The sequence below is a fragment of the Lates calcarifer genome, linkage group LG20 (assembly GCF_001640805.2).
Source record: "Lates calcarifer isolate ASB-BC8 linkage group LG20, TLL_Latcal_v3, whole genome shotgun sequence".
Classification (NCBI taxonomy): Eukaryota; Metazoa; Chordata; class Actinopteri; family Centropomidae; genus Lates; species Lates calcarifer.
This window is the reverse complement of record NC_066852.1, coordinates 10,418,156-10,443,285: the sequence shown is the minus strand read 5'-3', so window position 1 is coordinate 10,443,285 and position 25,130 is coordinate 10,418,156. Positions and strand designations below refer to the sequence as shown.

Here is a 25,130-nt window from a genome sequence, read left to right as displayed (position 1 = left end):
GGCGTTTTATTGTCCACAGAAAACAAAGGGCCGAAAGGAAACCTCCCCCCCTCCCCCCCTCCCCTCCCCCCCCTAACGACTGCCTCGGCAGTCGCCAATGTCAGCTGGGCAACACCCGTGGTGCGGGCTTGTCCGGATGTGTGGCGTGGAACTCCCTTATTAATGTCGGATCCAGGATATCAGCGGTGGGAACCCAGCTGCGCTCCTCCGGCCCATACCCCTCCCAGTCCACCAGGTACTGGAAGCCCCGTCCCCTCCGCCGGACATCAAGGAGGCGGTTGATAGTATATGCCGGCGCTCCGTCGATGATCTGCGGAGGGGGCGGAGCGGGGGCCGGAGGTTGCAGTGGGTCGCCGAGGTGGGGCTTGAGCTGGGACACATGGAAGACGGGGTGGACCTTCATGGAGGGGGGAAGGTCCAGCTTGAGGACCACCGGATTGACCACCTCCAGGATGCGGAAAGGGCCGATGTACCGGGGAGCTAGGTGGACAGCCACACTGACTGTCCAACCTGGTACTGGGGAGCCAGGGTCCGGTGGCGATCAGCGGTCCGACGGTTCTGTTCGGTGGTCCGGAGGAGCGCCTGGCGAGTCCGACGCCAGGTGCGGCGACCCCGGCGGAGGTGATGCTGAACGGACGGGACCGCTATCTCCTCCTCCTGGGCCGGGAACAGTGGGGGCAGGTAACCTAGTGAGGCTTCGAAGGGGGAGAGGCCGGTGGCAGCAGAGGTGTGGGTGTTGTGGGCATATTCAACCCAGGGAAGCTGCTCCGACCAGGAGGAGGGATCCGCTGCACAGACACACCTGAGCGTGGACTCGAGGTGTTGGTTAGCCCGCTCGGTCTGCCCGTTGGTCTGGGGATGGTAGCCCGAGGAAAGGCTCACTGTGGCTCCCAGCGCCCGGCAGAAGGCCCTCCAGACCCGGGAGGTGAACTGGGGTCCGCGGTCGGAGACAATGTCCAAGGGGATACCATGGAGACGAAACAGGTGGGTGACGAGGAGTTGGGCTGTCTCGGAGGCAGAGGGGAGCTTGGGGAGAAGGACAAAATGAACAGATTTAGAAAAGCGATCGATGATGGTGTTACCATGGGAGCGGGGCAAACCAGAAATAAAATCCAGGGCTATGTGAGACCAGGGTCTGGAGGGCACGGGCAGGGGGCGCAGGAGTCCAGCAGGTGGGCGGTGTGAGGTCTTTCCCGGACACAGACCGAGCAAGCTGCCACGAAACGCTGAGCATCCTCTTCAATAGTGGGCCACCAGAAGAACCGCCGGAGGAGATGCAGGGTCCGGGAGAGTCCGGGGTGGCAGGACCAACGGGAGGAGTGAGCCCACTGGAGGACGGCGGAACGGGCTCCCTGGGGAACAAAAGCACGGTTAGGGGGACCGTTACCTGGGTCATGGTCCGTGCGGAGTCCCTCCTGGATTTGGCTCTGGAGTTCCCAGGTAACGGCCCCGAGCACCCGGAAGGGCGACACGATGGTGGCTGGAGAGGGCGTATCTTCGTCGGGAGAGCGCTGACGGGACGGCGCATCAGGCTTAGCGTTGCGGGTTCCTGGTCTGAAAGTCAATGTGAAATTAAAACGGGTGAAAAACAGCTGCCAGCGTGCCTGGCGGGAGTTGAGCCGCTTGGCGGACTGGATGTAGGAGAGATTTTTGTGGTCTGTCCACACTACGAATGGCTGTTCCGCCCCCTCCAGCCAGTGTCGCCACTCCTCCAGTGCCAGCTTAACCGCCAGGAGCTCTCTGTTCCCCACATCATAGTTCCGCTCCGCCGGGGACAGTCGGCGGGAGAAGAAGGCGCAGGGGTGGAGTTTGCCGTCCTCCTCGGCTCGCTGGGACAGGACGGCCCCCACCCCGGAGTCTGAGGCGTCTACCTCTACTGTAAACTGTCTGGAGGGATCAGGTTGGGTCAGGATAGGGGCGGTGGAAAATAGAGTTTTTAGTTTTACGAACGCCGCCTCGGCCGGAGGAGTCCAGTGAAAGGGCTTAGCAGGAGAGGTGAGCTGGGTGAGCGGGGAGGCGAGCTGGCTATAGTTCCGGATAAACCTCCGGTAGAAGTTAGCGAAGCCCAGGAACTGTTGGAGCTTGCGCCGGGTGGAGGGGCGGGGCCACGCCACCACCGCCTTAACCTTCTCGGGGTCGGCCAGGATTTGTCCTGGCCCCACACAGAATCCCAGGAAGCTGACGGTGGTGGAGTGGAAGAGGCACTTCTCAGCTTTTACAGACAGCTGATTCTCCAGGAGTCGCTGGAGGACAGAGCGGACATGGACCTGGTGGGCTTCAAGGGTGGGGGAAAACACGAGGATATCGTCAAGGTACACGAAGACGAAGTGATTGAGGAAGATGAGACCCGCGGCGAGAGACTCTCGGATATACTGCTCCACTGACTCCCTCTCGGGCCGCGACAAGCTGTACAGCTTGCTGGAGGGGAATGACGCGCCCGGAAGGAGGTCAATGGAGCAATCGTACGGACGGTGAGGGGGGAGTGACGTGGCGCGGTGCTTGCAGAAGACGGGTGCGAGGTCGTGATACTCGGGGGGCACAGAGCTGAGGTCGGGGGAATCCGGAACCGGAGCGGTCACGCTAGGTGCCGGTGGAAGCGCCGACTGTAAACAGACAGTGTGGCACATGGCGCTCCAGCCCAGCACCCGACCCCCCCGCCAGTCTATGTGGGGATTGTGGAGCTGGAACCAAGGGAACCCCAGGATCACCGAAGTGGAGGAAGTGGAGAGGATAAAAAAAACGGAGGTGTTCGCGGTGATTGACAAACTATAACTTCTAGAGGGGGAGTGCAATGGGTGACGTGAGCGAGGCGGTGACCATCAAGTGCGGTGACGACTAGGGGAACTTCCAGGGGTTCGGGGGGTATGCGATTCTTAGCGCACCAGGCCGCCTCCACAAAATTCCCATCAGCTCCGGAGTCTAAAAGAGCAGAGACAGATAAGGAAGACTGGGCAAAATTAATAGTGAGGGGCAGGACCAACCGGGATTTATTCTTGCTAAGAGTATTGCTCACCACTAACCTCGGCACTAGGGGTGAGCCCGGCCCTTTTGGGCGGACCGGGCAGGCAGACATGAAATGACCAGGGGCACCACAGTAAATACACAGACCTTCCCTGACCCGTGACTCTCTCTCCTCCGGGGTGAGGCGTGCCCTGCCCGGCTGCATGGGCTCACAGGGGTCAGGGGATGATCCACGCTCCCCGCCAGAGGCCGTGGAAGACCGGAGACGCCGAGGAGAGGGGGCCGGTGGAGCCGGCCGGCTGCTGGAGGTGGCGTGCTTCTCCCTCCGCCTCTCCCGAAGGCGGTTGTCCAGGCGCACCGCGAGGGAGACGAGAGCGTCCAGCGTCGGCGGTTCGTCCTGGGCGGCGAGCTCATCCTTGAGCCGCTCGGCGAGTCCCCGGATAAAGATGCCCCGAAGGGCGGGTTCGTCCCACCCGGTCTCCGCAGCCAGGATCCGGAACTCCACCGCGTAGTCTGCCACCGACTGGGTCCCCTGGGAGAGGGCGAGGAGGCGCTGGGCAACATTGCCAGCGTGATCGGGCAAGTCGAACACCGCTCGGAACAGAGTCAGGAAGTCGTTGAGGGAGCGAGTGCTCCAGGGTCTCTGGGAGCCCTCTGCCTCTGCCCAGGCGAGGGCGCGTCCCTGTAGCAGCCCGACCACATAGCTGATCTTTTTGTGCTCGATGTCATAACACAGCGGCTTGAGGGCGACGTTTTGGCACTGGAGCAGGAAGCCTCGACAATTCCCCAGGGTGCCGTCGTAGACCTCGGGGTGAGGTAGGCGGGGTTCAGGGGAGCGTGGAGCAGTGGCCACGGCCGAGGGAACCGCCGCGGCAGCGGACATCTCGTTGAGCTTCGTGTTGAGGTGTTGGTTCTCAGCCTGCAGCAGGGAGAGGGCCTGCTCATGCTGGCGGAGACGAGCGCTCTGCTGTCGGATGAAGTCTCTCAGGTCCACCCCGGTGAGATTGTCCGCTGAGTCCATTCTGTGGCCAGTTCTTCTATTAAGAAGCGCCTTGGCGCTGAAAAAGGGAGGACTCAAGGATGCAGATTCACCAGGGCGTTTTATTGTCCACAGAAAACAAAGGGCCGAAAGGGCTGGGGAAGAACACAAAGAGGCCGCCAAAAGAGCGGTGGGTCTGGCAGGGTCTGGGTCCGTGACCAGAGCGGGGTCCGAGGAATGGCGCAGGTAGAAGGCAGATGAGGGAGGCCGGGAGGACGGGCTGGAGCTCGAGAGCCAGGACGACCAGGCAGGGACCAGGGGGAACTGGAGGAACGCCACAGGAGAGACCACGTGAGCGACCTGGAGCACAGGGAGAGCACCCAGGAGAGACAGGGCGAGGAAACAGCCAGGGACGCAAGGGAGGCACAGCGGTGTGGAAACACGCTGGGGACGAGGAACGGGGGAGCAGCTGGAGGAGTAAGACAGCCTGGAACTTCTGGCAGGATAACGGGTGCACTGCTATGAAGAACTGGCGAGGAAGGGAAAACAGAGGGCAGGTTAAATAGGGAGAGCGATGAGGGGAAAGTGGAGACAGGTGTGGAAGGCTGCGCAGGTGTGCCTGGTCGTCGCTACACAGAGAACTCAACCTCTGGCTCCGCCTCCCAGCCTGCAGCAAACGAGAAAAGAACACAAAACAGAAAATAATCCCTGAACCCTCCCCGATGCGGCCCCAGCTGCCGCATCATGACACTTTTCATCACATAGAATATGTGATGTTGTCACATTTTGCACCAGTCAAGGAAAACCTGCTATTTTTTTGATTCCAGGTGGGAGCCAATTTTTCAGGTTCCAGACCAATTCATTTGGCAGAAATTCCCCAAGTAGTTCAAAATTATGTGCCATAAGTGGAACAGAACGTTCTATGTTGATGGAAAAGGGGTAACAGCATTCAGCAGCTTAAGATATTTTCCCCAGGAGTTGGTGGAGACCAAAAACAGAGCTAAAAGGAGTAGAAATATTGGCCAACAAATTTGCATTATCAACAAAAGTCGTCATTGCAACTCACTTATGCCTCTAAGTGGAAAAAATAAATAAATAAATAAATAAACAGTGGTGGCAGGCTTACCTATCCACTCAAGATCACAATCTCAAGATTTATTGTCCATTTCTGAAGGTTGAGTGACCAGTGCAGGACCACAATAATCCTAATAATTAAAGTCTTTCAAAGCGCCACTCAACCTGAGAAACAATTAAACTCCCTGCTTGGCTGTTTTCCAACTCTATTACATTTAGCTTTCAGAACACATACTGCCAAGCAGAAGAGGATCAAAGGTAGAAGGATAGTCTCTTCACCTTGCAAGAAAGATGGTACTTCTCAGTGAAGTGACAGTTTTGTCCTTATGCCTACCGCTCTCTGACGTGAACAGAAAGGGCAGAACACGGAAAACTTTTGTGGGAAAAGAACGTGTGAAGAACTATGACTAGTGCCTCTCAGCTCTTCTTAACCCAGAATCACCAACATCACATTAGTTTATGTACATATACAAGCCTACCCATGAACTCACTAAAACCACAACAAACACATTGAGTATGTCACTTGCTCATTAACTTTGTAACACTAGGTGAAGTGCAAAGAACAGTGCAAAAAATAGCTCAGATTGCTTTTGTGCAAAATATACTTTAGTCAGTCAGATGACTCAGTAACAAATGAATGAAGCTGTAAAACCCCACAGGATATTGTTTTAAGTAATGTCTTTTTTTTTAATATGTAGCAAAAAGATCATTTACCAGTTTGCTTTGTGAGTGTCTTGTCTGAGTGAGACAAGCAACCTCATTATGTACAACATGTATGATGTTTTCTGTGAGGACAAAAAAATATGTATAATTCTCACATGAAATTACTGACATCTTGTTATCTACATAACTGCTGTCTTTCTGAGGTTTGCCCATTTACAACACAATAGGTAAGAGGCACAGAGGCTACTTTCAATAAAACCTGTGAGACCATCTTGTTTGAGTCCCACATGTGCAAAAAGGCTGACCTCCTTTACAGTAACACAGCTGTCAACAGCTATGACACTGTGATCTACCTTTTTCGTCCAATTATCACTTCAAGCTTGACTGATGTGACTAAATTGTAGGTGGGTAATTTTAACTCAAACTGTGGAAGGTAATGTCCACTTCAATCAGCTTCACTGACCTGAGGAACTAATACTCTATGTATGAAAAAAAAAAAAAAAATCAACCTCTCCATTGTTGCCTTTGAGGTGATGATTAGGAAAAAAAATGGAGAAAAACTGGAGCGTGCATGGGCAATATTTAAATGGAAACTTGCTATATTTAATGATTTTTTCATCATGTTTACAGAGTCATTCATGCAATCAGCCTCTTCATGAATTATTCCAATAACTTGATTGCAACCAAACAGAATTCTGAATAAGATGCAGTCGCGTGATATTTTCTTCACTTCTCAGCACCATGAATGGCTGCCTTCATCCCCATCTATTCCTCTCTTTTTTCCTCTTTCAAGGACAACTGTCTACAGTAGGTTATTCACAAGTGTTTTCCTCGGTTTCTAAGATACTGTGCGTGCACGTGTGTGCGCTTGTGCCTGCATGTGTGTGAGCTGCCAAGTTTCATTTTCAATTTTGCTGTGTTTATCCAGCAGATTCTCTGCAATCTGTTGACAAAGAGCCGGCCATGACAGCTAGGGCAAATGTGGTGGAATTGCAGAGAGGCTGACAGAAAAGGCGAAACTGATGGCTGTCAACCCTGAATAACTCTTTATAAGGGAACAGATCTATAGAGACAGTATGGCTGAGTGCTGTGCTGAGAATGAAAATGTCTCCTCTGACCTGATAGCTGAACACCATGTGCAATCTGGGTGTTAGATTTTCTCCCATTATCACACACCAAATGTCGAATCTCAATATAATCCAAAATATTATTCTGCATTTGTTGTGGAAGAAGAACTGGCACTCTGTGGCCCTTTGAACATGTACATGCAATCATCCAGGCAACAGGATTTCAACATAATGAGGTTTATTGAGGAGGTGCAGAAGGCAATGTTGCAAGAAAGAAGTCTGGAGGTGATGGAGACATTGATTGGCTTCGCGGCAGTGAATTAAACAGGTGGTGTCAGAGATAGGCAGCAGGTCTCAGCTCTGAGAGGATGTGTTTTCCTGTCTCATTGACATCCTTGGAGGCAAAGAGGGGACCAAGGATGGGGACTTCTAGGGGAAGAGGTGACACAAGTGTTGAGCGAGAAGTTATGAGTGGAGACAGGGAGGGGAGGTGGGCGGGAGTAATTGGGGTGCAAAATTTATGATTTCAAATTTACTGCAGTTGTGTTTGAAGAAGATTACTCTCTCTTAAAGCAGGCAGTTGGTGAGGAATTAGGAGGTGTCACAGATAATGAATCTGGTGCTGAGGTGGAGCTCGCTGCAGCAATGGTAAATTCAAATTTGTTTATGGAAAATATATCACTCCCTGTCACTATAAAAGTTGACTGCGAACCAGGGGGAGGATGCGCCCTGTGATGCCAAGATGAGAAAAGAATGTGAAGAAGTCAAAAGGTGCGCTCAAAGCAAAGAGGATGATGCCATGGCTTTGTTCGGCATCAGAAGAAGGATCTTTACTACCTGTAAAGATACCCTCCATGTTTTAAAACATGTAAAAATAATCTGCTTTTAATAAGAATTTGTGACTGACATGATTTTCAATAAAAAGTTTGGTTAGCTCATTTAAAAATGTATCTGTATACTTGTATATGTTGTATATTTTGGACTATGATCAGCTTCGACATACAGTTGTGATGTAACAAAATCCCACTCATACTTGTATATATATATTAAACTCAGATTTAAAGTTAGCACAAAGAAACTTCAGCAAATGAGTGAATGTGCAAACAGCCTCCTGGTGTCAAACTTAAACACATATCGTGCATCATTCTGCTCACTGAAGGTCAAACAATAAGCAAAACACATCTTTAAAGTGGGGTAAAAAAATATGGCTGGCTGGATACTCTTCCTGTCTCAGATTAATCTGAAATAAAATTCAATTTGAGGCATTTTTTGTGACCTAACAACTGGAAAGAAATGCAGCTTGGGATTGTTCTCTGACTGGCTTGAAGGATCTTGTATTAGCTCAGTGAGATTCCCATGATAATATCAGCAGACAAAGGGTAAGTCAAAAATGCTGAAAACTATTTGGGCAGAGAATAGTGCAGAGACAGGCTGTTATAGCCAGAGAGGCTAAACTGTAAATGGACTCTCTAGGGGAAGTTTTCAGTAAAAACAGCTGGTTTTGCTTCCAGGATTAAGCAGTAGCATTTGTCTCAGCTGAAACCTGGAGACTGTGTTCAGATCTACAATTCACCTACAGCAAATACCTTTCTGTATTTACGTAAATGCTGTCTATAAGAGACTTCCATGAGAGGCCTCGCTGCTTTACGCCGGTCGTACAATGCCAGGTGACAACATAAAGGAAGCAGATGAACCACTGGGGGTGAAAAAAGATGAAAATAAATTGGTCACGCAGGGAGATAAAGGCCAGGGGACCACTGGCCTTTAGTTTACCCTCAGGGTAGCTGAGCCACAGAGCGGGACCTGTGGTCTCAGGTGGGGAGCATGCAAACCACTACCCCATTTGAATGTTGCAATTAGCCAAATGTCATGAGTCACAAATCAGCCTTTCAAGGCAAGGTTACACATAATCATACTGAAAAGGTTGTCCACCACATGTTGGGAAAATTTCATGAAATGATGCAGCTCACGCGATAACAAGATCTAAAAACAAGACAGAAAAAAGAGAGCGAATGGTTCTATTCAGTTCATATAGCTTACTGTATACTGATTATAAGACCTGGTTGTTATGTACAGCACCAAAAGGCTAAACAAAACACAGTATAATTAATGCAGTTTTGTCTCTTGCCTGCATCTCATACTGTAAAATGTAGCAACATACTTTGCAATTCATTATTTTGGTCATGTTTCAAAATATACAGTGGAGTTTTACAGTCTCCCTAATCACACTGTCTACAGTTCCTTTGAAAATGTATTACTCTGACATTTTGTGTGTCTAAAATTGGCTCTGCACTGGGGTGGAGGCACTACAGATATGAATATCCTGTATGTAAATGTTGTCTTGAATAAATATGTCAACTCCCTGATTTGTGTGAAGATGATTTTGTTCATGTAAACCACAGCCAGACATTATTACTAATTTTAATTCATGTTTTCTTAGATAAGAGGGTGATTTACCCACAAAGTATTATTTTATTTCTATATATTTTTTGCATCCAGAGAGCCCCTCTTCCAGGGCACACTGGATGATTTTGTTCAAATTAATTACTTACTTTTATTAGTATTGGCATCTGGTTATTGGACAATGACAAAACATTGAGTTTAAAGAGGATATTCACATTTTTTGTGAATGTATTATGTGATTTAGTTAATGTGTTATTTGTCATAGATATTTGTTTGCCATCAGATTTATTTTATCCTTTATTATAATTATGGATTATAGTAGAATACTCAACCTGGCAAGCTCCGAAAACATCCTCAAAGGTGAAACTGTCTTTTCGCTCCACTTATGCAGAGGTAAAAGGTTTCCGGTCAGCTGCAGAGCGGCGCTCCTCCTCCTGAGCCGGTTCACCCCAGGTCCTCCGGCATGAATTTTACATCAAGTCTGAAAATCTGACACACACAAACACACAGACACACACAAACTACACTCTTAAGCACTATCATACAGTCCAGGCTGCAGAGAACACTCTTAAATATTAACATCTTCCAATTTTAACCTGTTGATTACTGACAAATAATGAAGAAAATGAAACATAGCCGTCTGTTTGCACTCACACCATCATAAACTTGATGCTCATAATGTGTGGCGTTAATTTAAATTTTTTGTTAAACAGGAATCGAAACATTACTTACTGAATAAATATGGTCCCCATGTGCTTGTCATTACAACTAGTGCTTTCTGCAGAAAAATGGCCCGTATTGCAAATATTTTCCAGTTGCTTGTAGCGATGTCCAAAGAAGTGAAGCGGTTTGAGGCCAAATTGTTCTCTTGAGGGCTGAAAAAAGTATTACAGCAATAAATGTGTTACAGTAAACTGATTTTTCATCTAACCAAAACCACAATACCCCATGAAGTTACCACACTGATCCAAGACCAGTTTATTAAGCTCCATCTTTATAAGACTGAGCTGTAGCTCTGTGAATGCAGGTAGAGCACTGTAATTGGGCTCTGTGGGCTCTGCAATGTGTTTCTGCCCTTCCATTAAATTCACTTGTACTACAAGCTGAGTAAATTAGGACCCTGTACAAGACTTGGTGGTGAGATTGTGTGTGGGGGCGGCGTCCCTGTTGTAGTGCAGTCAAACTGTGTCAAAGTGACTATAGAATTGACTACACACTACCAATTTTTCTGTCCTCGTAGCAATTCTGGAAACCCAACTGGTTGGATTTAAAGCTTACATGGTGGATTGCACATTGTGCTCCTTGTCTGCACAACATCTGCAGACAATCCTAATCCCTGTCTATCTGTCTCCAGATACAAATATTGACAGGCTGTCCCACACAGTGCACAGTACCTATTGCTCTCATCACCTACAGCCACCCTCCCCAGAACTGTCCAGGTCTGCCCTAGCAACAGTGAAGTTATCTCCACGGAGCTGTCATGTGCTCCAGAGATAACGGTGACACCATAACACTGAATCCGAAACTCTGAATCCATGCCAGACAAAGTTCAAGCTATGATAAAGACAAAATCTGTTTGTTTTTTAAAGACACCACAATATCCACCATTCCCACATGTACGTGAAGGTTGTGCAACATGAAATTCAAAGCATGACCTTTACAATCTGACAGTGAGGAAGCATCTATTAAATGCAACTAAAGCAGAGACACTGTAAGCCATATGGATTGTTATTTGTATTTAAAGGATTTCATGGGCTGTCTTCCAGGATTGGTATCTCACTAGATCAATAGAGTCAGAACAACCCAGCAAAATAACCATTTAACTTCAAGCACCTGTGAGAGCCAGATTTTCTAATTAATGCTCAGGTTGCCTAAGGCCAACATATGTCAGATGGCACTGATTTATAACTCCCAGGATGATCTGAAGAGAAGAAAGATTTAGGTACAGGTAACTGTGTATTTGTTTCCTTACCATGCATAGAGAAACATTCTGTTTTTTAACTCCTTTATTTTCATAGCTGGAATCATTTGTAATTTGCTGTGAATAAATGCAAGTTAAAACCCACACTGTATTTTTAATCACTGTCCAATCTAAAAAAAAAAATCTGTGTCAGAAAATTCAAAATTCCTCAATGGACTCTGTAGGGAAAATGATAACAGTGTGTCGGACTGATAGGCACTGGGAGGAGAAATCTGGTTCATTTTCACATACACATTTTATTTTGCATCAAAGGATTGAAAAACGGCCCTACTGTAGCAGCTGTGTATTCCTGAGGGCAAACCAATCTGGCAGGTAAAGATCCTTCAAAAGGGAGAGCCATTCCTAGAACAATGATCAGAACAAAACCATCCAAACAAGTGTAAAGACATTGCATCGTGAATCTCATTGGCAGAAAATGCTAATTGGCTATACTTCAAAACGTTGCTTCTTTAAAATTTGGCAGTCCTTCAAGTCTATAGATCTTTGCAAGATGATAGTGTAAATCCAGTGTAGTACATAACAACAAATCTAGTATAATTCATTTGATCTTAAACATCACATATAGCTGTCATTAAATCTTACATCTTATTTGTCTTCAGGTGACATTTTAATGCATCTATCTCTGCTCCACTAACTTAATGCATGGCCTGTGGCTTCCAACAACTCACTTTCATCTTCCTATTTCCCTTTACTGTCATATTGTCCTTTGAATATTGCACTATCACCATGCCACTGTGTGTAATTGGAAAGGAAACAAATATATATATTATTAACATACTCTTTTTGGGGATGGCAGAGAAGTGACACATATGTATTTTCCTATGCCTTTGCTTTGGATATCGCAACTGACGTGTTGTTTTGTTACCATAAAAAATGTTCTGGTAATCATTTGTTAAAAATCGTTGTTAGTATAACTTATAATAGGACTACCAGAAAGAAGTATGAAACACAGTTAGTTATTTTGGCATATCATCTCCAAGTATTTACCTGTGTTTTTTTTCCCCCCTGTAACTCTCAATATATGAGTATTTCTCAAAACAATTACAGCATAGCCAAGTATATATCGTCTGTTTAGGTTCTGCTTAACATAGACATCCCTCTTTGCCATTATGATTCTTCTCCTCAGCTCAGCTGACAATGGGTTTTGTGCTTATTTTCACCAAAACGCTCTGTGCAAAGTACAACAATACAGTAGCTTCATCAAAATAAGCTAACAGTTTGAGCATTAATGAAAATGATTCACAGTAATAAAACACAAAAGAGACAACATTAGGTTTGGCTTGCATAGCAAAGCAAAAGAAAGAGAAAAAACATTAAAAAACATATTTACAAATTATGCAAGTCCTTTTTCATTTTGATTAGTCATTTTCGTTGTGATTTTTCTTCCTCATCTCCACTGTGTGAACTGTTGTACACCATGTGACAGAAAATAGAAGCGGACACTTAACATACTGTTTACTCTTTTGGAGGGGTGGGGGTGGGGGTGAAAATAACACTGTGAGACTGGTGTCTGTGTCTGTACATGACATTTACAGCTCTGCATTTTATCGCGCACTCCGTTTCTTTGTCTTCGCTCTGTCTCCGCTCCATCTTCCCGGCATCATTCTGTGTCACTCGCAGAGAGAAAATCTCATAGCGCTTATAAACAAGGTGTCCTGGGACAGGGAGCAACTGCAGGGAACGATGTTTCACAAATACTCTGAAAGAGAGGCAGGCACACACAGCAAGAGGAACAATGTTGTAAAATCTGGGTGAAACTGAATACTTCACTCTCAGTATCTGCATCTTCATTTTACCCTCCTAGGATGTATCCTAGCTTGGATTCAAGCTGGAAGACTTTATTCGATCCATACACCAAAACTGTGTTAGTGATGGTAGCTACATACTGTATACTGTAGCTGCAATGTGTTTGTTGTTTCTGAGCTGTCACTGTTACTCTGCCATTAATTAAAGGAACATTCTGGTTTATTTCAGGGTCGTTAGGTAACCCCATGCAGTTAGCCATAATAGCCATTCCAGGTGAAGGTTTGTTTATTTTTGGTTGGACTCATAAACAAGCTTTTGAAATGCTTCATATAAAAATCATATTGATCTGGAAAGTTGTAGGAGGCTTGTGCAGTGTTCCCAATGCTTCCATTCACACTAATTTCTCACTCTATGACCCCTTATTAAAAGAGACGATGGAACTTTTTCCTTGTTTTGTTTTTAAACATCTACAATTTTGACTGGCCTTTCATTTTCATGTCCTGTCATTACTTTGCTTTTATCTCGATTCAGATATACACAAAATAATAGTGTGGTGCCGTCGCAACTGACTACAAGAGGCAAATCTGATTTGTCTGATCTCTCTTTACAAAGAAAGTGACAGCCCCAAATTACATGCAAGTGAAGTTCCACTCTGTATGCTGTTTTCGAAATGAAAAAAAGTTGAAATCTTAATTGAGCTTTAACATATTGTCTATAATTATAGCAACATGGTTTCTTTGTTGTAGCTCCTCAGTCAGGGTATAAGAAAATAAAACTATGGAATGAATGTAAATTAAGTTTCTGTAAAATCTGCATGTTATTGCTCTCCACAGATACTCGCTTGCATCAGGTTGCATCCATTATGTGTAATGTGCCTCCTCATGAGGATAGCCACTCACAGTGTTCCCTTTTCTCTGTGCTGTTCGTGGGAGGATGCCCGTTGTGGGAGGGATCTGTGCCAGGTCTCTTGTGGGAACCCCTACTCAGGGTGGCCCTGTTGGATGTTGTTGTGCCGCTCCAGGAAGCCATATGCTGCCGCTCCAGCGTCGACACGGTCACCATGCACTCCTCAGAGGGGTCTGAGCCTGCAGCTGCCCACGAGCTGTGCATGCGGGAGCCCACGCTGTGCAGGGACCTCATGGCTGGTGTGTGGGCTGTTGATTGGATGGTAGACAAGGGTATTTGGCAGAGGACACGAATGAGACATCATGTTACAGGCCCTCCTCGCTGGATTTACTCTAATTGAGGATTCTCTGACAAATAATGGCTGAGAGTGTTAAAGACTTAACTTACTGTCTGTGTTGGTGTCTCTTCCTCCGGGCAGAGTCCCAACCTTGTCTGTCTGAGGTTTGAGGCCAGTCAGTGGCGCCCTCTTGTGGCCAAGGCTATGTGTGCCCTGTGAACCATGGTCTGCTGAGCCAGAGCTGTCTGAGCGACATTGCTGAGAGGTTTTACCTACGATGAGCAGCAGCGAGAGAGTTAACAAAGATAAAAACTTGGCTAAGCATCACCTGGACAAGTATTTGACTCACATGCAGTGGATTGAGCCAGACACTGAAGTATGATGGGGATGTACAAAGCAATCAGCCAGACGTGTCAGATGTAGAAATCATCAAAACAAACCACATTAATTACTAGGCCAGACCTGTGTTGAACATACTAATCTATATGTGATACCTTGACAGAACATGGAAAGATGATCCACACACTGCTTCCATCACACTGGATATTTGTGAAAATATAGTATACATACATAGCATACATGCTTAGAGAGTAGTGTTACTAAATGCTTTCATCAGTAGGCTTTAAAATCCATTTTCATCATTGCAGCAACAAAAGCAATTAGATCTGGTAATTTCAAAATGTAGAAAAGAAATTTAATGTTTTATCTTAATCAGACATCATCAATGTACAAACAAACATGCCATTTACAGCAATAAACCACATCTGCAATATGGCACTCCCTGTGGAAATACTGCCACCACACTACCTTTGTTCATATTTTGATTCACTGGACTGAAGATATTCTCTTCAGTCTGCCTGAATGCACTTCTAATACGATGACTTACAATATATGACAGCTAAACACGGGGCGGTAAAATGTTTGCATTGCTAATGTTTGTAAATATTTTTAGTCACACTGACCTGTATTCTGCCCCGCAGTGGGTTATTAAAAGTGTTGAAAACACATATTCTCAATGCACAAGTCAATCCCTTAACTTATCAAACAACAGAGTCTAAAAATGGTACAGTTCTGTCCCCGCGGGAGAAACTTTGAAGTTTGTCTCTAAAGAAACGCTTTCAGACAGAACCCTATTTATAAATGCATCAAATCTTAAATGTTAGACATGTGACTTTTAAGTAGAGACCTACTAAAATTGTTAAAAGATTATATGTTATGGTTTTGATGTCTATACAAGAATGGCTTCAAGTAACTTTGAACAGATTGTCTAAGCACCCCTTTGAAAGACTGAAAAAGGGCATCCATGATTTACATTAGGATATTACCTGAATAACTGAATTTGTGAGCTGATAAAACTTTTTTACTTGACGACAACTACGACTTCTACGACAACTTTGAGTGTCATTCACTGTCCCTGCTGGCTACACAAACATGTTCCTGATCGCTTATGTAATATCCTAAAGTACAACCACTAGACTAGAGAGTGTGTGCTTGTATGTGTGTGATTAAAATGGCTATTGCATGCCATGGTCTTTGTGCGATGCAGCGTGTCCATAGGTGATAGTTGAGCCAACCAACAGACTGCACAGTGTTTTCTGCCTCAGTAGCCCAAACCCTACTGGCAGACCAAACGTTGATATCGGACAATTCTGCAAAACTCAAAATGTGACGTTTTAGAACATTCAGTGCCAGTTCTGTGAAAGATTGTGGCTGATCATTGGTCAGACACATCTGCACTCACTACTCTGACCTCCACACACTAATTCTTTCCTTGCCCCATTAAAAAAAGTTCTTCCTGAAGTGGGATTGAACATTGTCATATTGGGCTGAGTGGCTGCAGCTACAAGTTGAAGGGGAAAAAGTGTGTCTAGTGTGTTTTAATGTTTAATATTTAAAAACATGTATTTCCACAGCCCTTTTACATGAAAACATTCCTCATTTCCTTTTATTAGGTTGTTACATGTGTATCTTTGGGTATAATGTTTTGAATTTATGCTCCATTTGTTAATGAAAATGATAAGATAATACAATCCATATAAGGTGCAAAGGGAGCTATATATATATATATATATATATTTACAAATCTGCATATTCTCTGTCTGCAATTACATGCAACAATTGTATAAACCACATCCTTTAGATAGATAGCCATGCTCTTTAATGTAGTGTAATTTTAATGAGAATAAGTCAAATTATAGCTGTTGACTATAAACAGCATGTCATTTACTTAGCAATGCTCTCATACTTCTTCAGCATTTTCAGATTTTTTTATACCTTCATAATAAATGTATTTACTGTTGAAATTGTTTCTACATGCCCATGTCTAGTTAACATTATTATTAACCGATCTACAGCTGCACTGTTCTCAAGTGTTTCATTGCATTTTGTGCAGTAGAAATGATGACATGGTGAGGCAAGTTAGTTGTGATCTGGTGCTCTACTTGTAAAAGCGATGCCTTCAGTAAAATTAGTTTTACCATGTATCAAACATACCTGAGCCCTCGAGGTTATCCACACTATGGCCAGGAGTGTATTCAAAGCCGCACAGATTCTTTGACACCACAGCGTATCTTGCATCCTCCTCCTCCTCCTCGTCTTCTTCGGAGAGCAGAGTGGCTCCCAGATCAGAGCCCAGTGTACTGGACATAAAGTCCATCGGAGGGATGGGGGTCTTGGACAGGTTTGGACTGCTCTTCATGTGCCTAATTAATTGTTGGGAAATATTGTGTATTAATAAGCAAAATACATTTCAAAAGAGAAATGGAGGTCATATAATGAGCTGAAAATACTGCAAAACAAGTTTCAGAATGCATAATCACTGCATATTCAGGGAGGCAGAGATGCAATGTGCCGATACTATGAATGCCTGCAGTGGTTTCACTGATTACTTTCTCAGCACTAGTGTGTGTTGTGCTAACACAATGGAGTTGTAATTGGACTGGATAAAGGATATCTGGATGGGCAGGGCTGTCACCAACATGCCTGTTATCTCCTCCACAGCTGTCCTCCATGATGGCTCACATCCCACCATAGAGGAAGATGCATGCATAATTACCAACTCTATTTACTGATGTCAGAACAGCATGTTAGACTAAACCCAGTCATTACCCTCACAACACATGTCACCACTGACTTGTCAAGTTTTCCAATGCTCCATCAAAGGTGTAATCAATGGAGAACTGCTTTTATCGCCTGCGACAAACATGGACCGCAGGTTCCAGCTGACACATGTAAATACCAGCATTATAAGATGCTCAAACATTGGCCATTGATATGCAAAACCCCAAACTATCAACAGAATAAAATGAAGAAAATTACAGGTATCTCTCCTTCTGTGCGAAGTGAACAAATTTGAACAAAATTGCGATGCATGCACACCGTATAAAGCTTTCAAATGATCTAACATTCATACAGGAGTTTTTCCTCAACACTGTTTCCAACTACTTGGGGGAATATTTAGGTTGGGTCTTTAATGTGAAGAGTATGGTCTAAACCTGCTCTATATGAAACGTGCCCTGAGATCACTTCTGTTATGATCTGGGTTTATCTAAATAAAATTGACTTGACTTTTTTTTTTTTTTTAACCATAGGAGACATCAAATTATGGAGTAAAGATGGTCTTAATATGTAGTTAACTTACCATGCCTGCTTGGCCACCTCATATTGATAAGCTCTGGTCAGCTCGTCCAAGTGGGCCTGCAAAATGGACTGCATTTCCTCATGGTGGGCAGAGCTGAGAGAGGAGGATGAGGGCTGGCTGAAGGGAGCCGCTGCCGGAGAGGAAGATCTTCCTCTGAGGGGAGGGGTGGGACCTCTGTCCTCCTCTACCTCATTGTCCAGATTCTGGTGGTGGTAGGTCTGGACAGACATGGGTGGGGCCCAGCTGTTGCTGTCATATCTGGTGTGTGTACAAAAGGCCAGGAACAGGAAACACGTAAGCATACTTCTCCATGCTAGTCTATCAAAATACTTTTTTCCTCTATTTGCAAATTACATTTGTAAGCTTAATATAAACCTGTTTTTGTAAGGACAATACACAGCTAGAGATATGTTTAAGCAGTGCGTGAACTGTGTGAAGCTGGAGAAAACTGCACACACACACACACACACACACACACACACACTCTGGCCACAGGTGCAGGATATAGTGACCTGTGTGTTTGCATGTGTTTCCTCTGTCGACATGTATTTTTGTATTTGTGTGTTCCACAGGGCAGAGATTGATGAGATATGAATGTATCTTACCCTCCTCTGTGGTTTTCCTGGGGGTAATGGTCAAGGTCAACCTCTGTACCAGGGAGTGGGTGCATGGGTGGCGGAGGCAGGGGCATGTTAGCCCAACATGTCCCATTTGATTTAGAGGTCTTTGTTCCACCCTTCACCTTCTTTTTCTTCCCAACCTTTGCACCTGAGGGTAGGTAAGGAGGGAAGGAGGTTTAGCCTTCTCTACACAACATGAAAAAATCCCAGCACTGACTTGAAAGCTATCTTATATCTTTCTCTGCTATCTGAACTTTTTCAAACCTGTCTCCCACCCAATGTTCATTATTTCTCTTTTTTTGTGTGCTGACAGCACATTAGGACATTTTCTAAATGTTCCACCTTAAGTTGCCTCCATACAGCTTCCCCACTTGCTCTACTTTATCTCTGGAAAGCCTGACATTTAGCTGAGCGCACAGCCTATTGTGCAAAACTACAAGACATACAGGCAGAAATGCCTCTATGACTTTACTAAGCGTGTATATACATTGCATAAATAACTCAGAACACTGAGGGATTTTCTGCCACCACTAATCAAGTGCTGGCAGAAAGAAATGCGTCATGATTGTGTGACATTTCTAGGCTAGATAAGCTCCCAGGGTAAAATTGTGATGAAGACAGAAGAGTAATTAAGAGCATTATCCTAAGGGTCCATTTTCAGCAAATATGTAAATATAATATGTAAATAAAATCCTTCCCATTTTGCTCTTTCCCTGGTTTAGTTTGCCAATGCCCTTTTTTCACAGAAAAAAAAACCTATTACCTGTCATTTTATTGGAAAAATGTTGCTTTTACCGTGCATTCAAGCACTTCTGCAGTCATCAGAGACTCGAGATACATACACAGGAGTGCAAACATTGCACAAAAAAAGGCAAAAAACAATGGGCTCTATCTTGCACATTACTCATTACATTTTCTCATACCGCTGCCAGGGCGTCTGTCAGTTAGTGAGTAGCCCAGGTTTGCTATTTCCTGCTGGGCTTGGAGAGAAGCCTTCCAGCGAGGATCTGGCCTGTCCACGGCCAGCTCGTGGAAACTGTTGGACTGGAGTATCTGAGTGGTGGCGTAGGGGGTGGGCTGGGTGCCTCGTGCTGGGCTGCTGTAGCCTGCCTTCCCCATGAAGTCAATACTGCTGTAGATGGCACCATCAGACAGCATGGTGCCCGTCTTCTCCACGGCTGCAGACGGCAAAACATCTGAGACAAAGTAGGAGGGTGACAGAGCGAGGAGGGAAAAGGAATCATGGAGAGATAAGTTGACATGAAGTTAACGATCTTTAAGGTCATTAACACTCCCTGCTGCTCTGGCACTCTGTATTAGTTAAATACAGGTCTCAAATGGACTTGATATAAATGAAAGTGATTATCTACAACCATAATTAGCATGCAACACGCCGTGGGAGCCCAGTGGAGTGCTCACAAGTGGGACACTCAAACGGCGCTAACCTTCAGCTCTACTGTCTTGCCTGCAGCTCACCAGGGTTCCAATGAGCTTGGAGAACATGCAAACATACAAATACACAATGCAAAAGCACATACTTGGACTATCAACCTCACACAACCTCGGAAAATGCACAACAGCAGGGCATGAGAACGAATGACAGGCAAAAAATATATGCAAACGCCACTATTCTAAGCCAAATATCAGGCCTGTCAAATCAAATTAGTAAAGTATAGCCCTCAAAGGCTCTTTTAATTTGGATGTGTGTGTTTGTTTGAGTGTGCGTGCTTATGTGTGATGTCCTGTCACTGTGCTTCCCTAAGGATGAGCGTCAAAACTGTCTGACCAGGCATTCCTAAAACTGTGTTCTCCAACACCCTGGCCTGTTTATGTTTTCTTACCTCCTCGGCCAAAGTTGTTGCCACCCTTCGGACTGCCTAAGCCCCCATTAGCCGGGAGGCTCGTGGAGGGCCAGGAGTCAGCCAACCAGGGGAGGCCTGGGTCACCCGCTTTCAACAGCCCCGGACGACTGCGAGAAGATGTTTGTAGAGAGACAAAGAGACAAGAGGAGGGAGGGGCAGACAGAGAGAGGGTGACATAGTTAAATATCCAGTCTGCGCCGTAACAGTATTGCTCATTTTCTTCCTGCTGCATCAACAACAAATTGATGCGGAAACTCATTCAGCATATTCTCGCCTGTGGAGCAGCCCAGTGCACAGGCAACAATAAACAACAGAGAGACATAAAATGGCAAGTCTATAAATCAGACTTCTGCCTCCCCTCAACTCCACCACCCCTAACTCTCCCTGGAGAAACAAGACAGGCTTAAATACACACTAAATCCACTTTAGAGCCTTAGCACAACAGAAATTTACATTTTAAATTGAGAATCATGGACAGCCTCTGGCAGATCAGCTACACTGCTGCACCATCTCCATAGCAACAGAGACAGCAAAAGCCCATTAGGTGGTTTAGGAAAGCTACCGTGTCATTTTGTCTTAGTGAAATACAACAGTCATGAATACAGGCTTTGACTTCAAGGTAGGAAAGTTGTGGACAGCAATTCAGGGAGAAAAAGACAATTTATAACCGTATTGTATCAGCTGCTATAAAAATGGCACAACATTCACATGCCTCATGCATCCGGTTTGCATATGTTTACTTAATGTGCGGCTACACAGTGAATTTTCCACTGAGCCTGATTTGCCGAGCGCCAAGGGAATTGTTCACAGCTGACTTGGTGATAGCTCAAAGGTGTTCAAACAATTATGTCAATAATTTGCCTTTTTAAATACACAAGCATATACATACATTTACATACATTTACTTAGGAACACACGGTACAACCAACAGAAAACCACATGTGCGTATTCAGTGTGGAGAAACACACTCATGCACACAAGAAACTGTTTATTTTTAGTCTATTATTTGCAACATTTGTTCTGGCTCTGGGCTTATCTGCTTGCTTAGGTGTGACAAAAAGGAAAGAGGGAATAGGGTGGAATAAAAAAAGGAAGAGGGCCTCCATTCTTTCACTTTCTGCAAAGCAAATTCACTTCTCTCTCTTGTTGTCTCACTGCACTTTTGATATTCAGTGGTTGCAAAGGTAGGCTTCACTCTGGACATTCTGAGCAGGGAGGAGATTCTCGCGGGCGCCGAGCTGGGTCTCAAAGTCCAACACTTTGTTTCTCCGTGCCCACGTGCACACCCGTCGTGGCACACTGTATGCCAGGCTTTTTAAACAGCACATTCATCACCTCTCTCCTCCTCCCACGACCTCTCACTCTGCCAGCAACCTCAAATGAACTGAGATAGAGCCAGTGAATAAAAACAGCGGCCACCTGCATTAATTAGTAGCACTCACTTCAAAGGAGTGATTAATGATTTCATCAAGTGTACATCAGCGCAGATCATACACTGATGTGAGTATACTGGAACATCTATGCAAATTCCATTCATCATGGAAGAACTCTTTATTTCAGGTATAACAATGGGCTGTTGTCACTGAGGCACTAAAACGTCAGTGGGAAAGCTCTCAGCTCTCGTCAGTGGGAAAAGTTTCTCAGCTTTTATAAGTCAATTTAAATTCTCACCTTCCGTTTCTGATCAGTCCTCTGTCTCTTTGGAAAGTAACTTGTGGAGAAAAGAGAGAGGACAGAGAAAAAAAATTAAAACCAATTATATTGTCTAAAAAATGTACAGTACCTCCATCAATTTGAATGACTGATACATTATTGCAGTCAGAATGTGGGCAGCTAATTACTGTGATATTTAAAAATATAATACAACAATGTAAAGACATACCTGCACGAGTAAAGGTGAAGGACTGAACTGTAATTTAAAAAAGACAAGGTAAGTGTTCACATAAAAGTGCCGTGACTCATGAGTATACATATCAGAAAGATACAGGAATACTCTCGCGTTAAAAAAATCATGAACTCAGGTGTGGAAATATGGTTGAAGTCCTTCTATCTGTGCTTTGTTTGTTCACTAGTGGTATGCCAACACTGGTCAGATTTTGATGACCATTGCATTCCAGCATTTTTGGAAATTACACTGATTGACCTTAGGGGTAAAGTTCAAATGAAGGTGACACCTTTGACCCTCTTTTTGCCTTGGGGCATTTTCACCATTTTATATATTTATTTCTTCCAAAAAACAAATTGGGATGAGGAGTTTGTCTAAAAAAAAAAAAAAGAAAGGGGATGTTTACTATTAAAAAAAAAGAAAAATTCTAAAATGGAAATGTGATGTTTTGGAATTAAACTCCTCAATTTGTTTTGAGAGAAGGGATCAGAGAAGCAGCACTCAATCATGTAAATCCCTATTGAATTAGGAAATCACAGCTCTCTCTCCCCAAGTCACTACAACGAAAGCTGCAATACACATTATGATAATGGCACACTGCTATATGCTTGACTCATGGACGGATAAAGGAATATTTCATACCTAAACCTGGACACACCTCCTGTTAATGTGCAAACAACACCAGCTATGGTCTGATAATGGAAGGGGATGTTAAATTACTTATCTCGCGTGGATGTATTAGAGTGTTGAGGTGCGGTGCTGATGGAACTCAGCACAGTTGATGCACATCAGTGCACAGTGAATTAAAGTAAATAGGGCCTATTTCCATCTGTGCTGAATATATTTCCTTTGTTCTGTGTTTTAGCCAGCTCAAATGGAGTCACATCTGTGATGACATCAGCTCTCATTGGAGGGAGAGAGGCCTGCTGTGCTTTGAGATCCTGTGTTGATGCAGAACCATGTAAATTGATTTTTTACCTGCGTAGTTGCTGAGTCCCTTCCTCTTTTTTCTCCTCCAGTACAGCCAGGCACTGAAGCCCATGAGGACAATCCAGCAGGCTCCTCCCAAACCGGCGATAAAAGCCGGCTGCTTCACTACGTCTGAGATGCTATTGTTGCCCTCTGATCCCGTCATTACATCCCGCAGTTCTGCACCTGGGGGCACCACACACACATACACAGAGGAAAGAAATAAGTGAATGGTTAAATGTCAGTTTAACTGCATGTGAATAAAGAAATGATTGTGTTTTGCTGTGCATAAAAGTCATTTGGGATAAAAATGAAATAAAGACAAAACATTGCTTTTCTATTGTGGTCCTCAGCTTACAGCAAGGCATGTAGCAAATAAATAAATATAGAAAAATATAAAGAAGAATGTGAATGAAGCCAAACATAATAATTCATAATTAATGTATATGTTATTCTTTATTCTTGTTAATTCACAGCTACTAAAATAAGGAAAAAAACATATTTTCAATAAAAGCAGAAGAACTGTTTTCAGGCCAAAATATGCACTTTAAAAAGAAAATCAAGACAGCGTGGAATACTGTACAGTATATCACACATCAGGCCACATGGACCACAGGAGCCAAAAGATGAGACCATGAATAAATGAAAAAACAACACACAGGGCAAAAGGAAAAAAAAAAGCATCAGTGCATCCAATATGTCGGCAGAGTTAATCAATTCAGCAGTGCACTTATCAACTTGAGCTGCAAGACACGAGATTGACAGAGCAGCTCTGACAGAGTTTGATTTTCTGTTGCGGCTACTGTGCTGTGAAATTAGATTCACAGTCTCCAGCAGGAAACTCCCCCCATCATTAAGCTTCAGTCCACATGCCTGTGTTTCCCTTTCTCTGTGCGTTAAGGGTGTTATTATATATCAGTCAAAAGTCACAGATGAAGAGCATCTGGCCTGGGCTCCCATATTGATTCGGGGCTTATATACTCCAGGCATCCTTTAGCTATTTGATAAGATGTGATAGGCTGATAAGCTCCTACAAAAACACTGTCTATTTTGTTAGCGCCAGCTGCCCACATATTGAAGAGGATTATTGATATGGCTAACAGTATTTGGCACTGTGTTACCAGACTCTACACTTAATGAACTGCTATTGATTTCTCAGCAGACGCCTGCTTTGTAAAGCGCAATCTTCTTTCTTCAAGTGCGATAAATTGATAAATCATTTTTCCAGACCCTCCAATCTGTGATGGAGACCCAGGTCACCCATTATGAGGTCATTTCATTTGACTCTCCAGGTGTGATGTGTGTGTGAGTAGATTACCCAGGATGATGAGCTGGGGTTTGCTCTTGACCCCCACCCCTGCGCTGGTGCCTGCAGCCACCTCCACGCGGTACTGCACTCCGGTCTGCAGGCCCCCGACAACCACTGAACGGATGGTTGCATCCACAGACTTATTGACATGAAACCGCGTTTCGTTGGCCAAACACCAGATCTGACAAAGACAGACATGCCAGATGGAGACAAAGTTCATTGTAAGGTGGTATAGTACATCACTAAAATATATTCAGCTTGATTTAGTGCATCAGGTGCACAGTTTGATTCTACCTTGTACTCCTGGATGATGCCGTTCTGTTGATCGGAGGGAGGAGGGTCCCATGATACACTGATGGACGTGCTGTTATGGCTCCCCACTGTCAACACTGTCACTTGCTGTGGAGGCGCACTGGGTGCTGATGCGTCAAAGGGGCGAAAATATTAAAGAAGGAAAGTAAATACATAAGAAAAAAATGATCTGACAGAGAAGTGTGTGCCTTCTGTTTTTTTATGTCAAAGAGGGATTTGTCTCACCCACTACCTCAATTCATATTCATACAGCGAGCCATACAACAAGGTATTTTCTAAGCCAGTGTGGCAGATGGCTACCAGAGCACTCCATCTCAATTTCATATCTTAATGGTAAGATTTATTTTGCATAACTGGGATTCACTGGGATGGAAAAAAAGGCACAATTCTTCCATTATACTGGATTTAAGGTAGCATTATATTACTGGCATCCAAAGTTATTCATGCCAAGTGTTTGAGGTCCAAACTGTGCTTTA

General features: G+C 44.6%; 1 protein-coding gene across 1 annotated transcript in view; it reads right to left on the bottom strand.

The window, feature by feature from the left end:
* Positions 1-13,753: 13,753 nt before the first annotated feature.
* The window catches only part of LOC108893983 (roundabout homolog 2), a 72,687-nt gene continuing 61,310 nt past the window's right edge, over positions 13,754-25,130 (bottom strand). Inside the window, exons 15-26 of the mRNA XM_018692498.2 lie at positions 24,637-24,761; positions 24,352-24,523; positions 23,043-23,219; positions 22,062-22,088; positions 21,851-21,890; positions 20,159-20,286; positions 19,241-19,513; positions 18,303-18,465; positions 17,698-17,955; positions 16,551-16,759; positions 14,168-14,329; positions 13,754-14,028 (exon numbers count right to left, since the gene is read on the bottom strand). Coding sequence (XP_018548014.1) covers positions 13,754-14,028; positions 14,168-14,329; positions 16,551-16,759; positions 17,698-17,955; positions 18,303-18,465; positions 19,241-19,513; positions 20,159-20,286; positions 21,851-21,890; positions 22,062-22,088; positions 23,043-23,219; positions 24,352-24,523; positions 24,637-24,761 — 2,009 coding nt within the window. The remainder of the gene's footprint in view (positions 14,029-14,167; positions 14,330-16,550; positions 16,760-17,697; positions 17,956-18,302; positions 18,466-19,240; positions 19,514-20,158; positions 20,287-21,850; positions 21,891-22,061; positions 22,089-23,042; positions 23,220-24,351; positions 24,524-24,636; positions 24,762-25,130) is intronic.